The 20,160-nt window shown below is 43.3% G+C and overlaps 1 protein-coding gene across 3 annotated transcripts in view; it reads right to left on the bottom strand.

Moving 5' to 3' along the window:
* The window catches only part of LOC108711673 (macrophage mannose receptor 1), a 43,545-nt gene extending 24,148 nt beyond the window's left edge, over positions 1-19,397 (bottom strand). Inside the window, exons 1-2 of one of the 3 annotated variants that reach the window (XR_005966397.1) lie at positions 17,731-19,380; positions 14,840-17,696 (exon numbers count right to left, since the gene is read on the bottom strand). Coding sequence is in view for 2 of the 3 variants with exons in the window: in XM_041587177.1 (XP_041443111.1) it covers positions 15,532-16,427; positions 18,797-19,031 (1,131 nt within the window). In the remaining variant the exon portion in view is untranslated. Of the gene's footprint in view, positions 1-14,839; positions 17,697-17,730 lie in introns of those variants that run through there. The other 2 variants (XM_041587177.1, XM_041587179.1) reach the window with 2 other exon arrangements.
* Between the last annotated feature and the right edge of the window lie 763 nt (positions 19,398-20,160).

The following is a 20,160-nucleotide window of genomic DNA, read 5'->3' as shown; positions in this document are numbered from 1 at the left end:
CTACAAGGTTAACGTATACACTACTACAGCAGTGGATACGGAATATATTATTGCTGCCTGAAAAACGTCACTCGGGTGGTGTTTCTAGAGACGGTATTATTATTGATATTTAGACAGAATGTGAACAAGCTCACACAGCTAGATGGTTGTTGTTTGAAAATGAAGAAGAAGAACACACTGGGCAAACAAGGCCTACAAGGTCAACGTATACACTACTACAGCAGTGGATACGGAATATATTATTGCTGCCTGAAAAACGTCACTCGGGTGGTGTTTCTAGAGACGGTATTATTATTGATATTTAGACAGAATGTGAACAAGCTCACACAGCTAGATGGGAGTTGTTTGAAAATGAAAATGAAGAACACACTGAGCAAACAAGGCCTACAAGGTCAACGTATACACTACTACAGCAGTGGATACGGAATATATTATTGCTGCCTGAAAAACGTCACTCGGGTGGTGTTTCTAGAGACGGTATTATTATTGATATTTAGACAGAATGTGAACAAGCTCACACAGCTAGATGGTTGTTGTTTGAAAATGAAGAACACACTGAGCAAATAATGCCTACAAGGTTAACGTATACACTACTACAGCAGTGGATACGATATATATGATTGCTGCCTGAAAAACGTCACTCGGGTGGTGTTTCTAGAGACGGTATTATTATTGATATTTAGACAGAATGTGAACAAGCTCACACAGCTAGATGGTTGTTGTTTGAAAATGAAGAACACACTGAGCAAATAATGCCTACAAGGTTAACGTATACACTACTACAGCAGTGGATACGGAATATATTATTGCTGCCTGAAAAACGTCACTCGGGTGGTGTTTCTAGAGACGGTATTATTATTGATATTTAGACAGAATGTGAACAAGCTCACACAGCTAGATGGGAGTTGTTTGAAAATGAAGAAGAAGAACACACTGGGCAAACAAGGCCTACAAGGTCAACGTATACACTACTACAGCAGTGGATACGGAATATATTATTGCTGCCTGAAAAACGTCACTCGGGTGGTGTTTCTAGAGACGGTATTATTATTGATATTTAGACAGAATGTGAACAAGCTCACACAGCTAGATGGTTGTTGTTTGAAAATGAAGAAGAAGAGCACACTGGGCAAACAAGGCCTACAAGGTCAACGTATACACTACTACAGCAGTGGATACGGAATATATTATTGCTGCCTGAAAAACGTCACTCGGGTGGTGTTTCTAGAGACGGTATTATTATTGATATTTAGACAGAATGTGAACAAGCTCACACAGCTAGATGGTTGTTGTTTGAAAATGAAGAACACACTGAGCAAATAATGCCTACAAGGTTAACGTATACACTACTACAGCAGTGGATACGGAATATATTATTGCTGCCTGAAAAACGTCACTCGGGTGGTGTTTCTAGAGACGGTATTATTATTGATATTTAGACAGAATGTGAACAAGCTCACACAGCTAGATGGTTGTTGTTTGAAAATGAAGAAGAAGAACACACTGGGCAAACAAGGCCTACAAGGTCAACGTATACACTACTACAGCAGTGGATACGGAATATATTATTGCTGCCTGAAAAACGTCACTCGGGTGGTGTTTCTAGAGACGGTATTATTATTGATATTTAGACAGAATGTGAACAAGCTCACACAGCTAGATGGGAGTTGTTTGAAAATGAAAATGAAGAACACACTGAGCAAACAAGGCCTACAAGGTCAACGTATACACTACTACAGCAGTGGATACGGAATATATTATTGCTGCCTGAAAAACGTCACTCGGGTGGTGTTTCTAGAGACGGTATTATTATTGATATTTAGACAGAATGTGAACAAGCTCACACAGCTAGATGGTTGTTGTTTGAAAATGAAGAACACACTGAGCAAATAATGCCTACAAGGTTAACGTATACACTACTACAGCAGTGGATACGATATATATGATTGCTGCCTGAAAAACGTCACTCGGGTGGTGTTTCTAGAGACGGTATTATTATTGATATTTAGACAGAATGTGAACAAGCTCACACAGCTAGATGGTTGTTGTTTGAAAATGAAGAACACACTGAGCAAATAATGCCTACAAGGTTAACGTATACACTACTACAGCAGTGGATACGGAATATATTATTGCTGCCTGAAAAACGTCACTCGGGTGGTGTTTCTAGAGACGGTATTATTATTGATATTTAGACAGAATGTGAACAAGCTCACACAGCTAGATGGTTGTTGTTTGAAAATGAAGAACACACTGAGCAAATAATGCCTACAAGGTTAACGTATACACTACTACAGCAGTGGATACGATATATATGATTGCTGCCTGAAAAACGTCACTCGGGTGGTGTTTCTAGAGACGGTATTATTATTGATATTTAGACAGAATGTGAACAAGCTCACACAGCTAGATGGTTGTTGTTTGAAAATGAAGAACACACTGAGCAAATAATGCCTGCAAGTGCACTACTATTGGTGCACTACTATGAAGAACAGCAACAGCACTGTACACGTTAAAGAACAGTAAGATAAGTAAAAGAAAAAAAAAATATATGTATATTAAAAAAAATATTTTTCTCGGGTTGGTGCTGCTGAACTACTAGGAGCAGCACAGTAGCACACCAGTCCCACTCCCCAACACTGCTAGACTAATAGCACTGGGCTTATAGTAGCAACTAGCAAAGTAAAAAAACAAAAAAGAAAATAAAAGCAGTCCTTACAAGGACTATTGGGTTATTACAGCAGTCAGCAGATGAGATCAGAAGAGATCAGTGCCCACAGCAGGCAGCTACATACAGAGCACTGCAGTAGAAGGTAGATTACTAGCCAGCAAAGCTACCCTAAAATGTCCCTCAAATCCCTGCAGACTTCTATCCCTCCAATACAGAGCAGTATCAAGTAGATTACTAGCCAGCAAACTTACTATCAACTGTCCCTCAAAGAAATCAGTGAAATCAGTAACAGCTCTCTCCCTACACTAGCTCTTGCAAGCACACACAGGCAGAATGAAAAAACGCTGCAGGGCTTCAGTTTATATATGGAAGGGGAGTGGTCCAGGGGGTGTGGGGGTGGTCCAGGAGGGAGAGCTTCCTGATTGGCTGCCATGTATCTGCTGGTCTGGGGTGAGAGGTCAAAAAAAAGCGCCAGGTAAGGCGAACCCAAAATGGCGAACGTCGCGCGACGTTCGCGAACATTCGGCGAGCGCGAACAGCCGATGTTCGCGCGAACAAGTTCGCCGGCGAACAGTCCGCGACATCCCTAGTTACAAACACAGGAGTTAAGTGGGGATCTGTAAGTGGAGTTACAAACACAGGAGTTAAGTGGGGATCTGTAAGTGGAGTTACAAACACAGGAGTTAAGTGGGGGATCTGTAAGTGGAGTTACAAACACAGGAGTTAAGTGTGGGATCTGTAAGTGGAGTTACAAACACAGGAGTTAAGGGGGGGATCTGTAAGTGGAGTTACAAACACAGGAGTTAAGTGGGGGATCTGTAAGTGGAGTTACAAACACAGGAGTTAAGTGGGGGATCTGTAAGTGGAGTTACAAACACGGGAGTTAAGTGGGGGATCTGTAAGTGGAGTTACAAACACAGCAGTTAAGTGGGGGGTCTGTAAGTGGAGTTACAAACACAGCAGTTAAGTGGGGGATCTGGAAGTAGAGTTACAAACACAGGAGTTAAGTGGGGATCTGTAAGTGGAGTTACAAACACAGGAGTTAAGTGGGGGATCTGTAAGTGGAGTTACAAACACGGGAGTTAAGTGGGGGATCTGTAAGTGGAGTTACAAACACAGCAGTTAAGTGGGGGATCTGTAAGTGGAGTTACAAACACAGCAGTTAAGTGGGGGATCTGGAAGTAGAGTTACAAACACAGGAGTTAAGTGGGGATCTGTAAGTGGAGTTACAAACACAGGAGTTAAGTGGGGGATCTGTAAGTGGAGTTACAAACACAGGAGTTAAGTGGGGGATCTGTAAGTGGAGTTACAAACACAGGAGTTAAGTGGGGGATCTGTAAGTGGAGTTACAAACACAGGAGTTAAGTGGGGATCTGTAAGTGGAGTTACAAACAGCAGTTAAGTGGGGGATCTGGAAGTAGAGTTACAAACACAGGAGTTTCAAACTAAAGGAGGTTCAAACTAGGTCAAAAGTTTGTTCTAAACCCTAATTTTATTTTAATTCAATTTTAATTATTTTTTTAATCCTGTTTTGATCTGTAACTGGGATAATGAGTGCTAGCAAGATTGAAGGTCTGCCATATATATGCAGATTTGGAAATGCTTACCTCTGTGGTGGTTGTGAGCAAATTGCCACTTTGGAGGCTCGGGTTAGAGCACTAGAGCAACAGATTGCAACACTGCGGTCGATTGACAATCTTAAAAGGAGTCTCTTGCTCACTGAGCAGGACCTAGCGGGGTCAGATAGTTTGGGGGGAACAGCACAGCAGCAGGATGTTGAGGCAGCTAGCTGGGTGACAGTTAGAAAAAGGTGGGCAAAAGGAAAATGGAGGCTGATCCGGAGTTTATACATCGCAATAAATTTGAGAGATTGTGTGATGATAATGGGAGTATAAAGTCTGGATTGGCAATTCTAGATGGGGCTGATCTCTCTAACAGCCGGAAGACCAGTTTCTCTAGTAGTGGTGGGGAGGAGAGTAGAGTCAGGCCTAAGCAGATTGTGTTTGTAGGGGACTCAATTATTAGGAAAGTGGATAGAGTAATTTGTCGTCCGGATCGCTACAACCGAACAGTTTGCTGTCTACCTGGTGCCAGGGTTCGGCATGTGGTTGATCGGATAGACAAATTATTGGGTGGGGCAGGGCATGACCCAGCTGTCTTAGTGCATATCGGTACTAATGACAAAATAAATGGTAGATGGAAGACCTTAAAGAGTGATTTCAGGGATCTGGGCTCTAAGATCAAGGAAAGTTCTTCCAATGTAATCTTTTCTGAAATTTTGCCCATGCCACGTGCAAGTTTAGGAAAACATATAATTCTCCACTAAGTAATGCAAATTTCAAAAGTAAAAGTAGTAACCTCCGCTGTATGCTGCAAATGCACGGAGTTTGTCAGGTAAAATGGGAGACCTAGAATTAATTGCATGCTCTAAAAATTAGGATATAATTGGTATCACTGAGACCTGGTGGGATGAAACATGTGACTGGATTGTGAATTTAATTGGTTACACCCTTTTTAGGAGGGACAGAGGGATTAAAAAGGGTGGAGGAGTGGGTTTGTATGTAAAGCCTGAATTAAAGCCATGCGCTAAAGAAATAAGAATAGCTGGCACTGGTGAGGGTGTAGAATCACTCTGGGTAGTGATTTTGACTGGGCAAAAGGTAACAAAAAGAATTATCATTGGTGTATGCTATAAACCACCTCGTATAAGTGTCGAGTATGAAGCCCAGCTACTCTTGCAGATACAAGCGGCTTCACAGCTGGGTCAAGTTGTTGCTATGGGTGACTTCAATTATCCAGACATTGACTGGGGCAATGGGGTTGCTAAGACAGAAAAAGCTAGTAGTTTTGTAAATATGCTGAATGACAACTTTTTATTCCAGTTCGTTCAAGAACCTACTAGGAATAACTCTCTTTTGGACCTTGTAATAACTAACAATACTGAACTCATCTCTAACATTTGTGTGGGTGAGCATTTAGGGAATAGTGATCATAACATGGTCTCCTTTGAGATTCTGTTGCAGAAGCAATTCTATAAGGGAGTAACTAAAACACTACATTTCAGATGTGCAAACTTTGACAGTATAAGGGCATCTCTGCAACATATTAAGTGGGAAATGTTTTTCACAGGGTTAAACAAAGAACAAAAATGTAAAGTCTTTAAAATGCTGCTTAATAAATATACTTGTCAGTATATTCCACTTGTAAGCAAGGAACGTCATTGCAAAGCAAAACCTTTTTGGTTCAATAGAAGCGTTGGTGTTGAGGTGGGTAAGAAAAGACGTGCTTTTAAGGCTTTCAAGTTAGCTGGGACAGCCGAATCATTTATAAGTGAAGGTTTCCTTCTTAATAGTCCCAATTCTAGTAATACAACTAATGATGCATGGTTTACACATGAAGAAATTCAAAAGAGACTAGAACATGTTAAGATTAACAAAGGTCCGGGGCCAGATGGTATTCATCTCAGGGTATTTAGCGAGTTTAGCTCTGTGATTACCAAACCTCTTTACTTAATTTTTCAGGATTCATTGAGATCTGGCATAGTGCCGAGAGACTGGCGAATTGCTAATGTGGTGCCTCTATTCAAAAAAGGATCCCGTTCTCAGCCTCAAAACTATAGGCCAGTTAGTCTGACGTCAGTGGTAGGAAAGCTTTTCGAAGGGTTAATAAAGGATAAGATACTGGACTTCATAGCAAATCATAATACTATGAGTTTGTGCCAGCATGGTTTTATGCGTAATAGATCTTGCCAGACTAACTTAATTTCATTTTATGAGAAGGTAAGTAGAGACCTCGATTCTGGGATGGCAGTGGATGTGATTTACTTAGACTTTGCTAAAGCATTTGATACAGTGTCACACAAAAGTTTACTGGTTAAATTAAGGAATGTTGGCCTGGAACATAGTATTTGTACCTGGATAGAGAACTGGCTAAAAGATAGACTACAAAGAGTGGTGGTAAACGGAACATTTTCTAATTGGACCAGTGTTGTTAGTGGAGTACCGCAGGGCTCTGTACTAGGTCCCTTGCTTTTCAACTTGTTTATTAATGACCTGGAGGTGGGCATTGAAAGTACTGTTTCTATTTTTGCAGATGATACTAAATTGTGCAGAACTATAGGTTCCATGCAGGATGCTGCCACTTTGCAGAGGGATTTGTCTAAATCGGGAAACTGGGCAGCAAACTGTAAAATGAGGTTCAATGTTGATAAATTCAGGTTATGCACTTTGGCAAAAATAATATAAATGCAAGTTATACACTAAATGGCAGTGTGTTGGGAGTTTCCTTAAATGAGAAGGATCTAGGGGTCTTTGTAGATAACACGTTGTCTAATTCTGGGCAGTGTCATTCTGTGGCTACTAAAGCAAATAAAGTTCTGTCTTGCATAAAAAAGGGCATTAACTCAAGGGATGAAAACATAATTATGCCTCTTTATAGGTCCCTGATAAGGCCTCATCTGGAGTATGCAGTGCAGTTTTGGACTCCAGTCCTTAAAGGGATACTGTCATGGGAAAAATTTTTTTCCCAAAATGAATCAGTTAATAGTGCTGCTCCAGCAGAATTCTGCACTGAAATCCATTTCTCAAAAGAGCAAACAGATTTTTTTATATTTAATTTTGAAATCTGACCTGGGGCTAGACATTGTCAATTTCCCAGCTGCCCCTGGTCATGTGACTTGTGCCTGCACTTTAAGAGAGAAATGCTTTCTGGCAGGCTGCTGTTTTTCCTTCTCAATGTAACTGAATGTGTCTCAGCGGGACATGGGTTTTTACTATTGAGTGTTGTTCTTAGATCTACCAGGCAGCTGTTATCTTGTGTTAGGGAGCTATCTGGTTACCTTCCCATTGTTCTTTTGTTTGGCTGCTGGGGGGGAAAAGGGAGGGGGGAGATATCACTCCAACTTGCAGTACAGCAGTAAAGAGTGATTGAAGTTTATCAGCGCACAAGTCACATGACTTGGGGCAGTTGGGAAACTGAAAATATGTCAAGAACAATTTTCGAGTCTTGACAGAGACTTATCACTGCTGGAGAAGTTTCTCACATCTTAAATTGCAGTTTCCTCAACTCGCCACAAGATGGCCGCATCACACAACAAATCAGCCCTGCAGACTCCTTGCTCCTTCAGCAGCCACCACATAAATCCAACCGGAGTTCACCAGAGACAAGCAGGGTACCAAGGGGTCAGACACAGGTTAAAAAGATAAGTCTTCCGATAATTGGCGGAGTAACAGAGCTCTAGCCTAGGCGCTCCTTCCTCCTCTCCGCCATACCGGAAGTAGCATATGTTATCAAAGGGGCAATATGAGTGTAGGGCTTGTGCTGTACATTTGCTGGAAACCTATTCCGTACTCCATGTTTGTGAGGTAGGTAATTAGATTAAGTTACTAGTATACGGGCCGCATCCTTCAATATTTGTTGTGATTGTTTAGTCCATTATGCAGAAGTATTATATGTGCATGGACAACCTAATCATTGCAAGGGCTAAACATGGAGTAGTGTTTGCCCTGTTTGGCTCAAGATCAGAGCCGGACTGGGAGTAAAAAGCAGCCCGGGCAAAAAAAATCAAAGCAGCCCATGTGTAAACACACAATGCTCTTGTACTCTTTACAAGACACACTTGTAAATTTGGTTAAAGTGTATATATTGGTGTCCACTTTGTGGGTCTGTTCACCTTCGATGTATGCAAATAAAATGATCCTCAAAATAATTGTGATATACTGGCATAAATGCTATAATTCATCAATGCAGTTGCCTATATAAATCAATCAACGGCTTGAAAATTAAAGTAAAGGTCCAAATTGCTTTTATGGCGAACCACTCTGATGCAATTTAGCATCTGTTAGTAAATCAGTCCCAGTGCATTTTTAAACAACTACCCTCAAACCTTCCTGTTATATGGTAAATAGTACAGGGGAATACTTATGCTGACCTGGTTTTCTGGTATATCTCTGTACAGACTATGAGCAAACTTAGGGGACTGTTCCTGCTGAATTGTGCTTAGTACAGGGAATACCTATGCTGCCATAGTTTTATGGGATCTCTCTGTACAGACTATGAGCAAACTTAAGGGGCTGTTCCTGCTGAATTGTGCTTAGTACAGGGGCATGGCTATGCTGCCATAGTTTGTATATAAATGTACATTTATGTATAAATACCCTCAGAAAACATTGTGGCATTTCCATTAATAAATACCCCCCATAAATCACATCAGGATTGCAGAGTGGCAATTCCATGCATAAATACCCAAAAATGCATAACAGAAGAATGGCACAACTGGAATTTTTGCTAGCAAGGAAATAGTCAGGGGCGTAACTATAGAGGAAGCAGACCCTGCAGGCTGCAGGGGGCCCAGGGGGTATAGGGGGCCCCATGAGGCTCAAATTCATATACAATTTCAATACATTTTGGTAAAACAGGAGAACCTCTGGATATGTTTGGGGCCCTAAAATTCATTTGCTGTGGGGCCCAGTAACATTTAGTTACGCCACTGGAAATAGTTAAAATTCACAAGGCAGTGTAATAAATATGATTTGTAGCCTTACTGTGCCACCATTCTTTCTGCAATAGTGGGGGGGGGGGAGGATGAATCTGCAGCACCATGATACCCCATTAGATCGCCCTCATTCCTCTATTGTGTAATTTACCCTTTCTCTTTGCCACTCATTAACCCACTATTATGCAGGGGATTTCAAAATCACTTTGCCAGCAGTGGGTAACCAGCACTTAAAGTTTCCCAGCAATGCAACAACTTCCAGTCCAGCTCTAACAACATCCTATCTCTGAGTGCTACCTCTCTTCAAACCCTGCTGTAATTCAATCTGACAGGGTCTACATCTTTCTAAACAAACTAACCTAGGCTTCTCTCACAGCATCTGCGACTACAGCCCAGCTCGGATCGGATCTGCGAAGCTCAGAGAGCAGTGGCGTAAATAAAGCAGCCGTGACCCTGCAATGCTGGGACCCTTCAGGAACCTCCCCCCTCCCGGCCTTAGTTACAGCACTGTAATGAGCGCTCCTTCTCCCAGTCCCTCTTCCCCGCACAGGAAAAAAAAAAATGAAAACAGATACCGCCCTGGGGGAGGGCTTCAGATCAGTAACTTCGTCGGATACGTTGTCGGATAACTGTTACTGCACGCAGAGGGGAACAATAGTGAGAGGATGCGACTGACTCCACAAAGCGGCCCATTTCAGCAGTAAATGCAGCGGCCCTTCGGGCATTTGCCCGAACAGGCACATGGTCAGTCCGGGCCTGCTCAAGATCACTGTTATAATATCATTATGAATAGATGGGGAAGATCTATATGAAGGCCATTAAGGCCTCATGGTGTGTGGCATAAACCAATGAGGGGAGAGGGGGTGTGCATTCCTATGTGAGAACCTGATAGTGGGGGAGTCAGTGCCAGTCAGTGTCGGACTAGGTTTGTGGGACACTGGGGAAAAAACTCGGTGGCCATGGTTTTTATGGGCCCTGCTGGGCCAAACCTTCCCTCCTGCCCAGACCATCCCCTCTCCTTTGCCCCTGACCAGACCAGATCAAGGTAAGAGGGACGTATGCAGCATTGTCACATGGGGGGCAGGGTCTGGGAGCAAAGCGAGACTCTGCATCAGTAGGAAGGCCCTTTAGTTTTCCAGAAACCCCTTCTAAAACCTTTCTCTTCCTCTTTCTTTCTCCCCTTTTCCGTCTTTTTCTATTCCTTTATACCTTTTACTCTTGGTGTAATTGGGTAAGGATACAGTGCTTCTACACTGAAACCTCCCAACAACATTGTTGTTTTGTGATCCCACCTATATATTATGCATAATACATTTCCCTGATTTTACATTTTCCTGGATTTTACACCATTTTTTTTCTGGTCTCCCTTAGGGCTCTTACACACGGCCGTTCCGACCTGCGCTCCCCTGCGTTCCGTTTTTTGGCGTTCAGCCGCAGGGGAGCGCAGGAATAGACGCAAGTCATTATTTCAAATGGGGCTGTACTCACTCAGGCGCGTGTAGGCGCCGAACGCAGGTTCAGACGCAACATGCTGCATTTTTCCTGCGTTCGGTGCCTACACGCGCCTGAGTGAGTACAGCCCCTGCGGCTGAACGGCAAAAAACGGAACGCAGGGGAGCGCAGGTCGGAACGGCCGTGTGTAAGAGCCCTTAGCCAATTTCTGTTAGGAATGTTAGGACTGGACTGCAGTGTTGCTGGCAAGGTATGAGTTAAGATTCTCTTTACTCAGCATGAGTTAAGAGCTCAAGGGGGTAGCCTATCAGCAAGGAACAGAGTTTTTTTAATCTCAGGGAGCACACACCTCATTGGCAGTTCAATTTGGTTCCCTGTGTGTTGTGCTGGAATCTTTGTGTTCCTGAATGCTACTTTAATCTTTACTCAGTAAATCCCTGCTGTGTGTTTCATTAAAGGGATTCTGTCATGATTTTGATGGTGTCGTCTTTACTTCTAAATTACATTCTTTACGCTGCAAATTATTCACTCTACAATATAAACTTAATTCCTGAACCAGCAAGTTTATTTTTATTTATTTATAATATTGGTGTGTTGGCGCCATCTCAGGTCATTTGCTTTCAGAAAGAGCCAGCACTTTAGGATGAAACTGCTTTCTGGCAGGCTGTTGTTTCTCCTACTCAATGTAACTGAATGTGTCGCACTGGGACCTGGATTTTACTATTGAGTGTTAATCTTAGATATTATGTGTTAGGGAGCTGTTATCTGGTTACCTTCGCATTTTTCTTTGCTGGGGGGGGGGAGAGGGTGATATCACTCCAACTTGCAGTACAGCAGTAAAGAGTGACAGAAGTTTATCAGAGCACAAGTCACATGACTGGGGGCAGCTGGGAAACTGACAATATGTCTAGCCCCATGTCAGAATTAAATATAAAAAAATCAGTTTGCTCTTTTGAAAAATGGATTTCAGTGCAGAATTCTGCTGGAGCAGCACTATTAACTGATGTGTTTTGAAAAAAATATGTTTTCCCATGACAGTATCCCTTTAAAATACTCAGAACTGCACTTTCCCTGGGGTAATAGAAGCCCTTCACCTGGAGGAAGTTTCCTGCCCATGCCCCATTGGTATCACTCCAAGTCACAGTAAGATCTGTTCCTCAGTTGCCACTTCATTCTGTTAAACGTACTGTGTTTTCAAATAAAAGCGGTTCAGTTATAGTCTGACTAGCGCAGTTTAATCTCCCTAGAGCAGGGGTCCTCAAACTTTTTAAGCAGAGGGCCAGTTCACGGTTCCTCAGACTGTTGGGGGGCCAGACTATAGTTTAAAAAAAAAAATGAACAATCAGCGCCCCCCCCCCGTTCTGTAGGACCATTTACCACCTAATCACTTACAGTTTTTTTTAATAAAGAAACCTTACAACACATTAATGAATTAAACTTTTCTTTTATATAAATATGTAATGTTAACAAACAAAAATAAAGTACACTAAAAAAATATCATAAAAACCAAAACAGTAGGATAATTTTATCCTGTTAAACAAAGTGCAAATACTAGAATATCCACAACATTTTACTTTTAACACAACTACTAAGAGAAAAGTGCAATCCATCAATTACCCATGCAAGCAGCAGCCAAGATATTCTGCCTGTGCCAACAGCACACAAAATCTGTACCTGTGCCAGCCAGCAGCACCTAAAATATTGCCCCCAATCTGTACATGTGCCAGCCAGCAGCACCCAATATATTGCCCCCAATCTGTACATGTGCCAGCCAGCAGCACCCAAAATATTGCCCCCAATCTGTACCTGTGCCAGCCAGCAGCACCCAAAATATTGCCCCCAATCTGTACATGTGCCAGCCAGCAGCACCCAAAATATTGCCCCCAATCTGTACCTGTGCCAGCCAGCAGCACCCAAAATATTGCCCCCAATCTGTACATGTGCCAGCCAGCAGCACCCAAAATATTGCCCCCAATCTGTACCTGTGCCAGCCAGCAGCACCCAAAATATTGCCCCCAATCTATACATGTGCCAGCCAGCAGCACCCAAAATATTGCCCCCAATCTTTACATGTGCCAGCCAGCAGCACCCCTGAAAATATTGCCCCCAATATGTACCTGTGCCAGCCAGCAGCACCCAAAATATTGCCCCCAATATGTACATGTGCCAGCCAGCAGCACCCAAAATATTGCCCCCAATATGGACCTGTGCCAGCCAGCAGCACCCAAAATATTGCCCCCAATCTGTACATGTGCCAGCCAGCAGCACCCAAAATATTGCCCCCAATCTGTACATGTGCCAGCCAGCAGCACCCAAAATATTGCCCCCCCCAAATCTGCACCTGTTGTGCCAAAAAAATTCATTGCCCCCAGCCCCCCCAAATCTGCACCTGTTGTGCCAAAAAAATTCATTGCCCCCAGCCCCCCCAAATCTGTACCTGTTGTGCCAAAAAAATTCATTGCCCCCCCCAAATCTGTACCTGTTGCGGCAAAAAAATTCATTGCCCCCCCCAGCCCCCCCAAATCTGTACCTGTTGTGCCAAAAAAATTCATTGCCCCCAGCCCCCCAGCCCCCCCCAAATCTGTACCTGTTGTGACAAAAAAAATGCATTTCCACCCCCCAGCCCCCCCCCCCCAAGTCTGTACCTGTTGTTGTGTGTCCAATATCAGCAGCAGTTCAGTCGCCACTCACCAGGCACAGGCAGCCACCCACAGTTTTTCAGGAGCCAGGAGGAGGAGACTTGTTGTCAGACGAGTCAGAGGCGCCTCATGCAAGAACGCCACACAGAATTAGAGTGCTCACCTGAACGTAATTACCCTCTCGGGTGCCGGGTGCTAAACAGTCCACAGGACCTCCTGCTCAAGGTCCAAATAACTCGAACATCCAAAGAAAACTGTAGCACACCGATCAAACTTGTCTTGTGAAGAAAAGTGTTTTTATTGGCTCACGGCAGACATAAAGTTTGGCAACGTTTCGGGCCACGCAGGGCCCTTTATCAAGGCTTGATAAAGGGCCCTGCGTGGCCCGAAACGTTGCCAAACTTTATGTCTGCCGTGAGCCAATAAAAACACTTTTCTTCACAAGACAAGTTTGATCGGTGTGCTACAGTTTTCTTTGGACATGCAAGAACGCCGGCCGCACCCATACGACGCGCCAGGGCCCAGGCCACACTACACAGGCGCACAGGTCCCTGCTGACGTCACCGCGCACGCCAGCGCGGCGGCGTGCCTCTCTTTATGCCGGCGCATCATTGAATGGATGCGCAAGTCGCTGGGCCGGTTTGCTGCTGCCCTGCTGCCTCTCGGATCCAGCCAGCAGGACAAGTAGAGACTGCCTGGCTGGGTCTCGGAAGTCGGAAGCAGAGCGGAACTCTGCAGGGGGCCTGGGGCAGCCGCACAAAGTTTAAAATTTAAAGAAAAAAAAAAAAGAAAAAAAAATTTCCTTTTGTATATTGCGCCCCCCAATTGCCAGTGTGGGCGGGGGCCGGGTAAATGACATTGGAGGGCCGTATCCGGCCCGCGGGCCGTAGTTTGAGGACCCCTGCCCTAGAGTTACAGCTTCTGTGTTTTCCTGTCTAACGCTGAGTCCTTTAAAAGGGATAGACTTGTTACTAACATTCACTGGGATGGCAACATTGTTTAGTAGCAGTTATAATTGCCTTCAGCCATTGGGATCCGTGACCTAGTAATTTACTCTGACATTTAACAATATTCTGTCCTTTCTGCTAAATCCCTGTAGTGGTTTGAATCACAACAAGGCTCAATCAGTTCCTTTATGGCATTAATTTCATTCTCTAAAGTCTTAGGCTAAGGATCCCCCTACCCCCTTCTGTTGTGCTTACCACCAACCTGAATAAAAACCTGAATAACGACACGGAGACTTCTTAAGATGGCAAAATCTGTGGAGGTCACGTATTTTATTAACAAAGTTATATATATATGTGCCAAGGACTAGGTACACCCTGACCACCAGCTGCGGCTCCTATAATCGCCAAGAATGTGGGCCTGGTGCCCACACCGTACCAAACAGTTATTTTAGAGAGCAGGGATCATGGGGCAGAGCGCCCGCTGTTGACCAACCAGTAGCCCATCCCCCTGCTCCCTATCATGTGCAATAATGGCGCTAACCCAGCCTCTCGCATGACACAGACAAGACCGTGCAGTCAAAGTCTGCTCCACACTCGCGACTTTCCGAGGGTAGGCCTGCACTTCACTGAAAAAACCATCCATCTTCCTGGAGCCGCACTGATGCCACCCAATGGAAAAGAAGGGAAGGGTGCCACCTATCCTTTTCCATGGCCCACCTAGACCTCCTGCGACCTCCACCATTCTTCTATATAATTCCTGAAGTTTGCCCAGAACAAATCCAAACCTTCCTCTGTCAAATGTACTTTATCCTTTCTAAAAAGCTGTGTTTGTCGGTACCTTATATTGTCATGTCTAATTACCCCGTTACCTGAGGAACACATGATCTTGTGCATGGCCCGGTTTACTTTTTTCCTGGCTCTTTCAATGCCCTGGGGGGAAACTGCTCCTCGCCATTCTCCTCTCTGTATGATGTCTGACCAAGCCACTCCTCCTCCAAGTCCTTTCTCATGCTTTCTATCAACGCTGGGGTTTTGATTGACGTAAGGTCATTTCCCCCTGCATGTACTATCACCAGGTTTATGAACTTGAACTTCTGTATTGAACTATACAACCGGCCTCTCATTTGTTCCCACTTCATGCCTCTCCACCCCTGCCATGTAATCTTCATGTGTTCCTCCGGTAACCCCAACTGCTTGCCTGCTGCATGCTGTCTTGCCCAAAAAATAAAGGAGTGGCCTATGATCAAAATGTTGCAGGTAGCTTTTCCCCCTGCAGCAACAAACCAAAGAAAAAAGGGGGGGGGGGGTAGGTTAAAAATTGTAGGATTACTACTGTGTTACATTTATGGGGCGTATGTATTTTTTGTATGCTTTTGATTTCCACCTCCCAATTCCTTTTATCCTATCCTCTGTTTCTCCCCTCATTGCTGCTTCTGTTGCTGCCCCTATCCTGAATGAATGTGATCCAAATTTTTTAGGATCCCATCCGTTCGCAATGACTGCCTTTTTGAGCACTTGCCTAAATTGAAATGCTGACATGGGGGATAAGTCCCTGTGAATTAACAAAAGGTGCCCCCCTGCTGGGCGCATCCCTATGTAATCCTGCAAGGCCTTGACCGGGCATGTTATTCTCGAAGTTTTTTCTATACTGAACCATCTGCCCTTACCCAACTGATCTGTTTTTGATCTACTGATGTAAACTAACAACTTCCTGTCCTGTAATAAAACCTGGCTATACATTAAACCTTTATCTGTTACCTTCTTGGATGGGGGGACCAATTCGCTTATCCTAAATGCTCCTCCGAAAGCCAGAGCGAAGGCTGCTCTAAACAAAATACATTCAAATTGGTCTGAACACACCTCCTCAAGAGAGTTCAGAATCATTTTTAGTCTGCATTCAATTATGGGTTCTCGCTTATCGACCCTGGGGCCTTCAACTCTTGCCCATCCCTTCATTATTTTCCTAACTAATGGATCATGTGTGATATCTGCTCTACCCTTTACTATGGAAAAATGAGAAATTGCGGCTAATGCGTTGCTGGCTCCTGCTCTTGACTTTCCTTCTCTGTACAGGACCATTAAAAATGACACCAAATCCTTAGTGCCTTGATTGCTCTTACCGCTTCTGCAGAATATCTGCCATCTCTTCCAGGCCCTTTTGTAGCTGGAAAGAGTCTTTTCGGATACTGCCCTTTCACACAATTCTTCTAAGAGGGGGTCACGAGCTGCCATAAATTTTTAGGGCATGCGTAAGCTGATTTTTCCGCATATGGAGCGCACTTAAAGAAAATATCCCACTTTTCTCTAGACAAGGCATCTGCTATAGTGTTTTCTACCCCTGGTACATGTTGGGCTCTGAACGATATATTAAACCTCATACAAATCAGAACCAGATGTCTTAGTAGTCCAATTACTGGGGTTGAGTCTGATGACAGGTTATTCACTGCGTGGACCACTCCCATGTTATCAGAAAAGAACTTAATTGCCCTATCCTTCAAATCTTCTGCCCAAAGCTCCAATGCTACCAAGATTGGGAATAACTCCAACAATGTCAAATTCTTTGTCAGACCTTTGTCATGCCATGCTTGCGGCCACCTGGCCGCACACCATTTCCCTGCCAAGTAAGCTCCAAAGCCAACGCTTCCGGCTGCATCTGTGAAAAGCTCTACCTCTTGATTAATTTGTGTTTCTGCTAACCATAACCTGACACCATTGAATTTAGATAAGAAACAGTTCCATATTTTCAAATCTGCTTTCATTTCCTTTGTGACCCTTATTTTATGAAATGGTTTATTAACCCCTGATGTGGATTTTTCCAATCTCCTGTTAAAAATGCGACCCATTGGTATTATCCTGCATGCGAAATTCAATAGACCTAGGGCTTGTTGCATTTCCCTCAGTGATACTTTATTCGCTGCTTCCAATCTCCTAACTGCTTGCCTAGTTTTTACTACCTTTTCTTTTGGTAATCTACACATTTTGGCCCCTGTATCAATCTCAATACCCAAAAAGGTCAATTTTGTGGTTGGTTCTACTGTTTTGTCAACGGCCACTGGCACTCCTAATTCCTTCAACATATGCAGAAATATTGCTAATGTGTCCTGACAGATTGAAGAGTGTCTGGGGCCTATGATCAGGAAATCATCTAAATAGTGAGCTATAGCTTTGTTGCCTGATCTTTTATATAACTGCCAATGCAAATAGGTGCTGAAAGTCTCAAAAATGAACAAGAGATTGCGCAGCCCATGGGTAGACATAGGTCGACATAAAATGCTCCCTGAAAATGACAACCTGTCAATCTAAAGCTTTCTGGATGTAAGGGTAACAACCTAAATGCAGATTCGATGTCTACCTTTGCCAACAATGCCCCTTTTCCTTGACTCCTAACTATTTCCAATGCTTCATCGAAAGACTGATATTGTACTTTACACTGTTCCTCGTCTAAAGCATCATTCACCGATTCTCCATCTGGATATGAAAGGTGCTGTATCATTCTAAATTTTCCTGACTCCTTTTTTGGGACTATACCTAAAGTTGACACTACTAGCCCCTCAATAGGCAAGTCCTCGAATGGTCCTGCCATTCTCCCTGCTTTTATTTCTTTTTCAATTTTGTGCTTCAAAACTTCGGTATGTCGACTAGCTGATTTCAAATTTTTAAAAACTTTGCTGGGTGGGGGAGGGTGTAAAACTGGGATCCTAAAACCTTCCAAAAAACCTTTTGTTAAAAATTTTGCGGCTTCCTTGTCTGGGTAACTTGCCAACTCTTTACTTAGCCTGGCTGTCTGTATTGGCGTTTCCGCTCTTCTGGTAAGCTGTTCGAAAAGGCTGCCTGTTTATCTGACCTTCTTTCTTTTTATTACATTCAGATACCGCATGAGAAGATCCGCAAGCCAAACAAGAATGCTTAAACCTGTACGCATAGCCCCTAGTACACCTTTTCTCGTTGTACGCAAAACAGATGTTTCTGGGCTTAAAAGCATATGACCCTTTATTGCCATTGCCAGCTGAACCATTATCTTTTGAAACCAATCTCGTCCACAAATCTATATCCTTTTGTCCAAAAGACAAGACCTTGCTACTCAATATCTTCTTCCTAAAAGCCCTGTCGTAATCCGACCATGAAGAGCCTTTATAAAACAAATATGTATCGACTATTGTGTCTATGTACTTTATAATATTCAAACATTGTTCTGGTTTTTTCTCTAAGTATACGCTTGCAAAAACCAAGAATCCCTTCAACCAATCGAAAATTGTTTTTCCCTTTTTTCCTTTCTCTTCGGTTTTCACCCCGTCCTCCTTTGCCTGAACAGCTTCCCTAGTCAACTCATAGATATCCACAAATTTTCCAGCCTCAATATTTTTCCTAGTTTTCCTCAGCAAGTGATCTGCTGTTTCTGTCAATGCGCATGCGTAAGTATCTGCTGCTCCAACTAGCACCATTGATTGACTACTTTCTTTTGTTTTTCCTAAACCTTTTTCTTTCCCTTGTCCTCTAAAGAATTTTTTCATTAATGATAATATCTTTCCTCCCTCAGTCTCACTATCTGACCCCTCAAAATCAGATTCTGAATCAGAAGAAATATTCAACTCACCCATAGTAGTCTTCCGTGTAGGCACCTTGGTCCTGTCGCCGTTCTGTGAAGACTGCCCTTCTGTACTGGATGAAGCCCTCTCCCTTCCTTCCTGCCGTCTTGAAGGTCCTGCTTCCTCCTCTCCCTTCTGCTCTCTCTCCTTTCTCCATTGGATCCAACTCTCCTCCTCCTCTCGGTTTCTAAAATAAAAACTTGGCACCCGGTTATTTCCGTAACCAATGTCTTCCTGCCACATTCCCTTTACTGGCCTCCTTTGCCGATGCCCGTGGCTGCTTGCAGGAAAAAACTCACAATCATCCTCGTAATTGTATTCCTCGATAAAATAGCAAGAGTCATCATCTTCCCATTGGTCATACTCCCCAGACCACTGTGGCTGGCTCCAGTGTCTTGAGGTTAAAGAAAAAACAGGTTATGTTTTACTGGCCTCCTGCTCCTCCTTAAAAAGCCCCTTCCTGGCTTACCTGCCCCCTGGCTCCGCCCTTCAGCCCGCCCCCCCTTTTTTCCCGCCGAAAAGGGGGACCTATTGTTGTAACTCCCTGTGAGAGAGAGTTGGGGCTGACAGCCGATACTCACAATACACATCTAGCGGGGGAGGGGGCCTAGCCTAAACTCATCTCGACCCTATGTGGGCCTCGTTCCTCCAAACCTTCCATTTCTGCTGTGTGATCTAGGATAATTAACCCTTTAAGTGCCAGCAGAATTTCACATTTTGGTTACGCGAAATGCCAGCCGTTTTTGAAACATTTTGTGCTCTCTCACTTTAGGGGCATTTTCTGAGGGGAAACTTATAGTTTACCTAGGAAAACTATACATTGTTTTTTTCGGTAGAAACTGAGCTTTCTAAATCTGCCTGAGTTTTCATGTATTTCCACCTGTGCAAAAAAATTTATAGTGCTAAATACCAAAAAAAAATGAAAAATTACCATTTTTCATCGTATATCAATTTATACCAGAAAAATATTTAATTTTACGGATGAAAATCCAACTGATTTGGAAAGCCTTATGTCTCTCGAACGTGCCAATACCAGATATGTATAGTTTTAGGGAGATTTCGGATTTCTGTACAGCAAAAACTCCCGGCAGTATATTACCGAATTTTGAAAGCACTAAGGCAGAAAACGGCATGCTTTAGATTCCAAGGCAAAAAATCCTGAAACTGTAGGTTTACCCCAGAAAACCATACATTTTTGAAAAGTACACATTCTGCCGATTACAAAATGGGTAACTATGTCTCTCTACTCCCAACTACCAAACATAAAACCTTGTCTGAATATAGCGGTTTTTCAACAAAAAATTCAAAATTCTGAAAAATCATTTCAAAGGTTTTATTTTGCTGCTCCGCATATCCCAAACTATATTAGGTA

The sequence above is a fragment of the Xenopus laevis genome, chromosome 3L (assembly GCF_017654675.1).
Source record: "Xenopus laevis strain J_2021 chromosome 3L, Xenopus_laevis_v10.1, whole genome shotgun sequence".
In the NCBI taxonomy this organism is placed as follows: Eukaryota; Metazoa; Chordata; class Amphibia; order Anura; family Pipidae; genus Xenopus; species Xenopus laevis.
The sequence above is the reverse complement of the archived record's forward strand: the minus strand, read 5'-3'. Positions and strand labels throughout refer to the sequence as shown.